The sequence below is a fragment of the Trichomycterus rosablanca genome, chromosome 10 (assembly GCF_030014385.1).
Source record: "Trichomycterus rosablanca isolate fTriRos1 chromosome 10, fTriRos1.hap1, whole genome shotgun sequence".
NCBI lineage: Eukaryota > Metazoa > Chordata > Actinopteri > Siluriformes > Trichomycteridae > Trichomycterus > Trichomycterus rosablanca.
The window spans coordinates 30,756,074-30,765,746 of NC_085997.1; the positions used below are offsets into that span (position 1 = coordinate 30,756,074).

At 37.5% G+C, this 9,673-nt stretch overlaps 1 protein-coding gene across 2 annotated transcripts; it reads right to left on the reverse strand.

Moving 5' to 3' along the window:
- Nucleotides 1–294: 294 nt before the first annotated feature.
- Nucleotides 295–5,963, reverse strand: si:ch211-141o9.10 (probable endonuclease 4). Of its 2 annotated transcripts, none has more exons than XM_063003797.1 (8): nucleotides 5,770–5,963; nucleotides 4,292–4,482; nucleotides 4,008–4,217; nucleotides 3,448–3,627; nucleotides 3,179–3,310; nucleotides 2,551–2,655; nucleotides 1,491–1,620; nucleotides 295–461 (listed from the first exon to the last, which is right to left on the reverse strand). In XM_063003797.1, exons 2-8 carry the CDS (start codon nucleotides 4,461–4,463, stop codon nucleotides 404–406), a joined length of 987 nt encoding a protein of 328 aa, XP_062859867.1. In that variant the 5' UTR covers nucleotides 4,464–4,482; nucleotides 5,770–5,963; the 3' UTR covers nucleotides 295–403. The 2 variants fall into 2 exon arrangements, with proteins under 2 accessions (XP_062859867.1, XP_062859866.1); XM_063003796.1 differs by lacking the exon at nucleotides 5,770–5,963 and adding an exon at nucleotides 4,591–4,853.
- Nucleotides 5,964–9,673: the final 3,710 nt, after the last annotated feature.

Genomic DNA, 9,673 nt, shown 5'->3' on the forward strand with positions numbered 1-9,673 from the left:
TTCCCCTGAAACAGAGATTGACAAAAGCAAGCTTTACAAGATTACAAACTATGAAAATATGACTTTGAGTTGCCTAATCACACATTTGTCAATGGTGAGGAAATCATAAAGAGATTAAGCAAGTTCTTCCAAGCATGCATAATGTTGAAGCAGACTTGTATTAGCAAACTTTCTATTTTTAGACTTAGCAACGGTCTCTGTGGTATTTTCACCACACCATTTTACCTTCGCCTGGTTCTCAGCTCCCTCTGCTGAAGGAAATGTTACATTTCAGCCAATAATTAACACCACAACCACATTAAAACTTTTGTTTATTTTATGACTTGTGGTAATACACATGGAAATAAAATCAAGCAACAACACATGACTTGAATGTTTGTCTTGTGAAACGTTCCCATGCTTTCTAATCCTCACAGAGAGAATAAAGAAGTTCTATTTGTTCTGGATACTCAAAACCTGGACTGTAGACACAAAACAATGTAAACAGAAGTAAGACCAAATGTCAGGTAAAGACCACTCTTTAGTGCTATACTGCACGACTAAAAGTATGTAGACACCATGAGCTTGTTGGACATCCCATTTCAAAACCATTGTTATTAATATGAACCAATACAGACTCCACTCATCTCAGAAGACTTCTTAGGAAGGACTTTCTCAAGATTTTGTAGTGCAGTTCTCAAAATTTTGTGAATTGCACTACAATCTACATTCTAATTCACTAGAAGTCAATGTTCAATGAACATTGTTCATTGTGTTATGTGTTCAGTAGGGTTGAGGTCAGGCCTCTCTATGCTGGCCACTGGAGTTCCTCCACATCAAACTTGTCAAACCATGTGTTTTTGGACCTCCATTTGTGCACAATGACGCAGTCATGAAACAGGCCTTCCCCTAAACTGTTGCCCAGTTTATGAAATGTTGGGACGTTTTGTTAAATGCAATACACACAATAATCTGTGATTTGTTAATTCTCTTAAACCTTTATTTAACTGACAAATTTACAAGTAAAAGATTTGGACTTGCCCCAAAATGTAAAACCTTGACTCGTAACAACACAGCACACGTTTCTACTGTCTTTTTGGTCCATCTAACATGGGTAGTGGTGGACTGTGTTAAGTGACAATGGTTTTCCAAAGTACTCTCAAGCACATGTGTCTATTTTTTTCACAGTAGAATAAAGACTTTTCATTAAATGCCATTTGAGGGCTTGAAGGTCCAGTCCTACATGGATTTCTGAAGGACTGAATCAAGTTGGCCAGCCAAAACATTCAAGACAAACAAGATAATTACCAAACTACTACTGATTCTTGTTTTTATTGCATTTTACAAAATGTCCAAACATATCAGTAAATGGGCTTTGGATTTTTTTATAATTACTTTTGTACACCGGTGGGTGTAGCTGAAAAGAACTGGAGTTTAATAATTAGTAGGTGTCTTTACATACTTTTGGCCATATAGTGTATGTTTGGCTATTAATATTTTAAACTGATTACCGGCCAGGTGTTTCGAGGATGAGAGGGATATTATCCAGTTGAGGCTCATTTACAATGTTTCGGAAAGCTGAGATCCCAATGTGTCCATGCCCTATGTCTTCATGGCGGTCCAGATGGCAGCCCAGTTTTCCTGCATAAGCGGGTTGAGTTACACTTGTTACACATGTACAGCAAGGTGTTAATACCAAAACTGTGCAAAAATCTTAATAATAAGCACATTATTTGTTATAATTAATATTTTTTATACCATGTGGATTCTTTACTATTTTTGTTGATAAGACAAAATCTAAAGTGATGGTTGAAAATTCAAATTTTTAGCTCAGCCTCAAATTTTAATCTGCTGCGGACAGTGGTTGTAATCTAAAGGTTTATTTGGGAAAACAACTATTTTGCAAATATACTGGTCATTTTTCTGACACTAATGTGCTAATAGCTACTTGGATGTGTGTGCTTTTTGTTTCTTAATTTTTGCAGTACTTTAGGAGAGGACACAGTAAACTAAGCTGTTTTTTTCAGATAAGGAAAGGGGGGTCAGAGGGTCAAAGTTTGTGTCAATGTTTACTTTAGAATTGATTCGATTTTTTTAAACAAACTGTCATTATAAAATACAAACCGCATTTATGAAAAGTAGAGATATTTCAAAATATGTAATTTCTAACATTTACATTGTAAAATGCAGTAAACATTCTCACACTTCTACTTCATGTTTTTGCACATTGCATGGATATCATGGTCTGCTCAATTAATTGTTAATTTGTTTTTTTTGGTGTAAATGCCAATGCTTCTTTTAAATATAACCACCTACACCGTATTGCAGGACCTGACAGTGCAATAGCTCCACAAAGAAAAAACAAGCAACTTTAAAAGTTGTAAATTGTAGACATGTCACTTCACATATAGCAAGTCAAGATAACTTTTCACACATATGTATTGACTGTTACATAGTACTGTAGTCGTTAGTCATAGTAATGAGTAGAAAAAACCCTAATCTAATAAATCTTTTTTTTTTATTTTACGACTGCACACCTTTGCAGTTCTAATAAGGCAATAAAATATTTACCTTTTGAGTCATTAAGATGAAATGCTTTTAAATATTGCAGTCCAACCACCTGGTCAAATTCTTCAAGCACAGACTTCACCCCTCCTTCTGAAGAAATGTCATAACCTGCAGAGACAAGTCATTTCCCTAATTTGTTTATAACATATTATATAACTGATGTGTGCTGCAGGGACAGTTGAGGGTGTGTCTAATACAATGCTTCATTTCACATTTGCAAAGCTTAAAATATTAATAAATAACAACTTAAACAATAAAAAACTTATCAATTAAAGAAAAATTTAAGAATTGTAATCTTTTAGAGGGTGGCATGGTGGTGCAGTGGGTAGCACTGACACCTCACAGCAAGAAGGGGCTTCGTCCAATTCCTAGCTCTTTCTGTGAAAAATGTGCATGTTCTACCTCTGACTGCATGGGTTTTCTTTAGGTAATCTGGTTTCCTTCCACAAGTCCAAGGTTAAATAGAGCTACTAAAAATTGCAAGTAGGTGACTGTGTGTGTGTTTGCCCTGTGATGGACTTTTCCTTTCACCCAATAAATCAGACCCACCGAGACACTGCGGTGGTAAAAACAGACTGTAAATAAATGAATGAATAAGTAATTTTAAAGAAAAACAATCAAAACTAGGCACCTGCAGCAAATGCATGGCATGTATCTAGACATACTCCAACACGAGTCTTGTCTCGGACATGGTCAATTATGCTCTTCAGCTCAGGAAACTGTCCGCCCACAGTGCTTCCCTGTCCACTCATATTTTCTAGCACTGTTGAGAAAATTGGGAAATCAGAAGTAGATAAATGTGTCAAAAGTGGTCCAAGTTAATATATTCACATTATGAGTAAGCTTATATTACTCAAAACACATGTGCAATCTTATAATTTATAGTGGTTTATAATTTACCAGTACAGACAGCAGGTACTTGCTGGTGAGCATGGTTTATAGCTTGGGCGATCCTCTCAATACATTCCTCTTTGCTGGAGCCCATGGAAGCCCCTGGGTGGAAGTTAAAGTGAGTGAGGCCCAAAGCACTGCAGCGGCTCAGCTCATCAACCAACATGGCCTGGCTCTTACCAAACACATCTGTTATTTTGGAAAAGGAGAATAGCAACAAATAAAAATAGTACATTTTATAGAATGCCAGAAAAACATGTCTGAGTTTAAAATTAAAAAGGTACAAAATGTAATCAGGCTAGTCAGCCAAAACATTAAAAGACATTAAAATAAAGGTTTAAGTAAATTGGCAAAGTATGTATTCTTGTTTTGATTGAATTTAACAAAAAAAAAATCAAGTTTTCCTGAAATAGGATTTGTAAAACTGCAATTATATTTTGAACACAAATCTTAACTGTGAAGTGTAGGCAAGCACCAGGAAACAGCTACAAGACCCTTTTGCATAAGACATTAACATCTGTTTATTTCCTTTCAGCTGTAAATGTGTCGTGTACATGTGGTAAACAGACCTTCTTTAGGGGAGCCACAGTTCATCAGATAGGATCCATGAGGTAAGATGTGTGTTGGTTCGAAGCCATGTTGAGCACAGGCCTCCTGGAATTTGACTGCAGCAGTTTTGTCGAGGGCAGGTCTTTGCCAGGAGCGTTGAGAACCCAAGAACATGGCAAAACTGTGACCTTTCATATAGACACTCGCTTCAACTGCTTTCCAGATGCCTCCTTCAAAACATAAAGGATTTGTTACATAGTTTGCTGCCATTGTATTATTTATAAGTGTTTTGAATGTGGCTTACCTGCTATAGAAACATGAGCACCAATGTACTTCTTTAATCCTTTACTCCTGGGCTTCTTTTCCCTTAATTCTGCTGTGCTTGCTTCTGATGGTTCACATGTTCCACTTAAATCTTCTTCCTCTGTCAGATCTTTTTCTTTTTTTCTTTTCTCTGCCTTTCTCCGTGGACCCATCCTGTTTTAATTCAGTGACCTGTATGGTACAGTATACGTAGTATAATATATAGTTAAATCCGTTATATATCAATGAACATTTGAATTTTTGGCATTTAGCAGAAGCTTTTTATCCAAAGCAACTTACAATTATGACTGAACATGAATCTGAGCAGTTGAGGGTTAAGGGTTCTGCTCAAGGGCCCAACAGTGGCAACTTCGCAGTGGTGGGGCTTGAACCAGCAACCTTCTGATTACTAGTCCAGCACCTTAACCACTGAGCTATCACTGCCCTACGTAAACAAACTTATGTATGGCGTTTTTCTGCAAATTTTAGTGCACGTTTTCTGAACAATTCCTAAATTCAGCGAATTAAAAAACTAAAACAATATAACGAGTGTGCGTCCTTTTTGTTGTATGCTTGTTTTCAGTTTGTGTCACGTGCTCTCTGATTGGTCGGAGAAAATGCACTGCGTGTTTCCATAGAAACGAAGCGTTCGAATGTAGACGCTAGTTGCTACACAGATGGTGTACACAGAAGCAGGAAGTAGTAACTGCTGTTCTGTTTCCTGTTTCAAATAATGCGTTTGTTTACAAACGGACAGAACTAGTCCCATTAGATTCATCCTCTGTAAAACAGTTTATTTATAAAGTATTCACAAACTATCAGGTCATAAGTTTGTTTTATATTGACATTGTTAGCATTTAGCAGACGCTTTTATCCAAAGCAATACCGTGACATATATTGTCTGAGCAATTGAAGGTTAAGGGCCTTGCTCAAGGGCCCAACAGTGACAACTTGGCAGTAATGGGGCTTGAACCAGTGACCTTTCGAATACTAGTTCAGTACCTTAACCACTAGGCTACAACTGTTGTAGCCTAGTGGTTAAGGTACTTAATAATTAGCAGGTAATTTACCTGCTAATAAAATGCCCACATGCTGTTTTAATGGGTGAAAACTATAAATACTGTTGATCTGGTTTAGTAGTGTTTCAAATAATAAGAAGTATTTCCTAATTTTCACTATTTAAATACCGTACACACTTGTGTTTTTAAAATAGCAAAGCATTCTTCTGTTTAAGGAAAACATCTTGTTTAAGAAAAGTTAAACTGCAGTTAAATCCAATAACAATGAAATTATTACACAGTAAGCTACATAATCTATGACTGTCCAAAGTAACAGCTTACATCTGTATAATCAAAACCAGAAATAAACAATCACGTTTATTATTAAGTATTAACTGCTGGCTGTATATACATGGTTAGCATTACTGATTTATCCAACTTTTATGCAAGTGTTTGTTTATTGATAACAGTTTTTTGTTACCTATATTTAAAACAAACCGCCACTTTCAGCTCGAATCAGAAAACAGCTCACAGCCCAACAACAGTAGCAGCAGCAGCACTGAGAGCAAATCCGACTCGCTTTGTTTACATCTAAATTCTTAACGTTTCTTTAAAACATTCGAAATGCTTATTTTATTCCCAATAACCAAATCATTCTAAAATATTTCTTTTAAAATAACACAACGTTTACATCTGGTTGTGTACGTGAACGTAGCATGCATATGCCGTCGTCTGCGTGCGCGAGCGAGCGAGCGTGCGTGCGCGTGCACACAGTACCGCCCCCTCTACAGTTGCTGTGTTACATTATTAGACCTGGTGGGCGGAGCTTCGTCTGATGTCTGATATGAGCTCATTCTAAAGTAAACAATCTAATATTATTATTACAGCAATCCAGAGGATCAATGTAAACAAGCACACACATTCACACAAGTACAAGTAAATAATACATTTATTTAAAAAATATATTATATATAAGTCTCTGATATGGAGCAGTTGAAAAATATTCAACTGAGTTCAGAGTGAAGCCAGATTGCAAAAATAATTCTAGACGAGGAGCCACAAACATGATGCTAGCCCTATCTGACGTTCAGGTTCAGATCACAGTGGAAACCTGACTGCATCAGAGAAAGTTTCATTATTTCTTTTCTAAAACATGTCTGGTAAAAAAAAACAGCATTTTGGATTACTTTGAAAAGCACTACATCTTTGGGCAATGTGTAACATTGTAGACATTTGGCATGTTCTCTATGTGCCCATGTGGGTTTTTTTCCAGGTACTTCAGTTTCCTACAACCTCTTAAAAACATGCAGAAAGTGAACTGGTTGTCCTTACTTGCCCTAGCTCTCTCTCTCTCTCTCTCTCTCTCTCTGTGTGTGTGTGTGTGTGTGTGTGTGTGTGTGTGTGTGTGTGTGTGTGTGTGTGTGTGTGTGTATTTGTGTGCTGCCTTGTTATATCCAGGATGTATTTCTGCCCTGAATCCATTGAAATAAATAATTAAACCCAAACTTGATTAGTAAGGGTAATGAAAATTAAAGACACAGAAAATCAACATTAACATAAAAATATTACCATGTATCACAAAATGGTACTTATTTTGGACATTTTTGGCCACATCGTTTTGCTTTGCATTGTCAGATTTTAAAACCCTAACCATATTTACCTGCCACAGCTGATGTAGCTTTTAATTACAAACTTACACTTACACTTGTGTAGGTATGTATTTATATATTGTATATGTATGTATGTATCATATACATGTGTACACATGCATATATGTTTACGTATGTGAATATATATGCATGTATATGTATATGTATATATATATATATATATATATATATATATATATATATATATATATATATATATATACTGTATGTATATACACACACACACACACACACATACATGGTTATACTGGCCCCTACATAATTTCTACATCAAATTTATACCTGAAACCATTTTATATTTAAAACTTTATACTTTATACTTACACAAACTGTAATTTCAACTGTATACTTGACACTGCATCTTCCTGAACAGTCATTCATCCGAAACTGAATCTCCATTTTCATATTTACATATTTGCACATTTGTTTTGTTTATTTATTCATTCATTCATTCATCCATTTATGCAACCTCATTTGTGGTGTTGACTTGCTACAGCTATCCAATATATGTAAAATACAGGTACAGTGTATCACAAAAGTGAGTACACCCCTCACATTTCTGCAGATATTTAAGTATATCTTTTCATGGGACAACACTGACAAAATGACACTTTGACACAATGAAAAGTAGTCTGTGTGCAGCTTATATAACAGTGTAAATTTATTCTTCCCTCAAAATAACTCAATATACAGCCATTAATGTCTAAACCACCGGCAACAAAAGTGAGTACACCCCTTAGTGAAAGTTCCTGAAGTGTCAATATTTTGTGTGGCCACCATTATTTCCCAGAACTGCCTTAACTCTCCTGGGCATGGAGTTTACCAGAGCTTCACAGGTTGCCACTGGAATGCTTTTCCACTCCTCCATGACGACATCACGGAGCTGGCGGATATTCGAGACTTTGCGCTCCTCCACCTTCCACTTGAGGATGCCCCAAAGATGTTCTATTGGGTTTAGGTCTGGAGACATGCTTGGCCAGTCCATCACCTTTACCCTCAGCCTCTTCAATAAAGCAGTGGTCGTCTTAGAGGTGTGTTTGGGGTCATTATCATGCTGTAACACTGCCCTGCGACCCAGTATTCGGAGGAAGGGGATCATGCTCTGCTTCAGTATTTCACAGTACATATTGGAGTTCATGTGTCCCTCAATGAAATGTAACTCCCCAACACTTGCTGCACCCATGCAGCCCCAGACCATGGCATTCCCACCACCATGCTTGACTGTAGGCATGACACACTTATCTTTGTACTCCTCACCTGATTGCCGCCACACATGCTTGAGACCATCTGAACCAAACAAATTAATCTTGGTCTCATCAGACCATAGGACATGGTTCCAGTAATCCATGTCCTTTGTTGACATGTCTTCAGAAAACTGTTTGCGGGCTTTCTTGTGTAGAGACTTCAGAAGAGGCTTCCTTCTGGGGTGATAGCCATGCAGACCAATTTGATGTAGTGTGCGGCGTATGGTCTGAGCACTGACAGGCTGACCCCCCACCTTTTCAATCTCTGCAGCAATGCTGAGCACTCCTGCGCCTATCTTTCAAAGACAGCAGTTGGATGTGACGCTGAGCACGTGCACTCAGCTTCTTTGGACGACCAACGCGAGGTCTGTTCTGAGTGGACCCTGCTCTTTTAAAACGCTGGATGATCTTGGCCACTGTGCTGCAGCTCAGTTTCAGGGTGTTGGCAATCTTCTTGTAGCCTTGGCCATCTTCATGTAGCGCAACAATTCATCTTTTAAGATCCTCAGAGAGTTCTTTGCCATGAGGTGCCATGTTGGAACTTTCAGTGACCAGTATGAGAGAGTGTGAGAGCTGTACTACTAAATTGAACACACCTGCTCCCTATGCACACCTGAGACCTAGTAACACTAACAAATCACATGACATTTTGGAGGGAAAATGACAAGCAGTGCTCAATTTGGACATTTAGGGGTGTAGTCTCTTAGGGGTGTACTCACTTTTGTTGCCGGTGGTTTAGACATTAATGGCTGTATATTGAGTTATTTTGAGGGAAGAATAAATTTACACTGTTATATAAGCTGCACACAGACTACTTTTCATTGTGTCAAAGTGTCATTTTGTCAGTGTTGTCCCATGAAAAGATATACTTAAATATCTGCAGAAATGTGAGGGGTGTACTTACTTTTGTGATACACTGTACCTTGAAGGTCTTCATTGTTGTGTTTGTTTATGTTCAGTTTCTGTATCTGTACTCTTATTTGTACACTGTTTTTGCATCGTTTTTTGTTATTTTGCATTAGAATTCTTATATAGTGTTTACTTTCATTGCTGTTTAATGCTTCTGGGGATTTAATTTCCTTCTGGATCAATAATAAAGTATCTATCTATCTATCTATCTATCTATCTATCTATCTATCAAGGGCGTAACTGCAGGGGGGGCAAGTGCACTGGGGCTTATGGGGGGGGGGGGGGGGGGCTCCTCCACGACATGAACTCTTCACCTACCTTTAATTCATTCTGATCAGCTATCAGCATGCAGCATATATACAGTATATGAAATTTGCTGAGGGGGCCCCAATTTTTTTTTTTTGCACTGGGACCCATGAGCTCCTAGTTACGCCACTGCTATCTATCTATCTATCTATCTATCTATCTATCTATCTATCTATCTATCTATCTATCTATCTATCCTTCCATCCATCTACAAACATAACTCACTGTCTTCTGACTTGCATTCTCATCTCATATA

Bases quoted from the DNA above. Each gene is read 5' to 3' on its own strand.
- si:ch211-141o9.10 (XM_063003797.1), bottom strand. From the start codon at position 4,463: ATGGGTCCACGGAGAAAGGCAGAGAAAAGAAAAAAAGAAAAAGATCTG. The intron at 3,311-3,447 runs GTAAATTATAAA...TTTTCTCAACAG, and splicing joins AGTACCTGCTGTCTGTACTG to TGCTAGAAAATATGAGTGGA. The intron at 2,656-3,178 runs GTGCCTAGTTTT...TTGTCTCTGCAG, and splicing joins ATGCCATGCATTTGCTGCAG to GTTATGACATTTCTTCAGAA.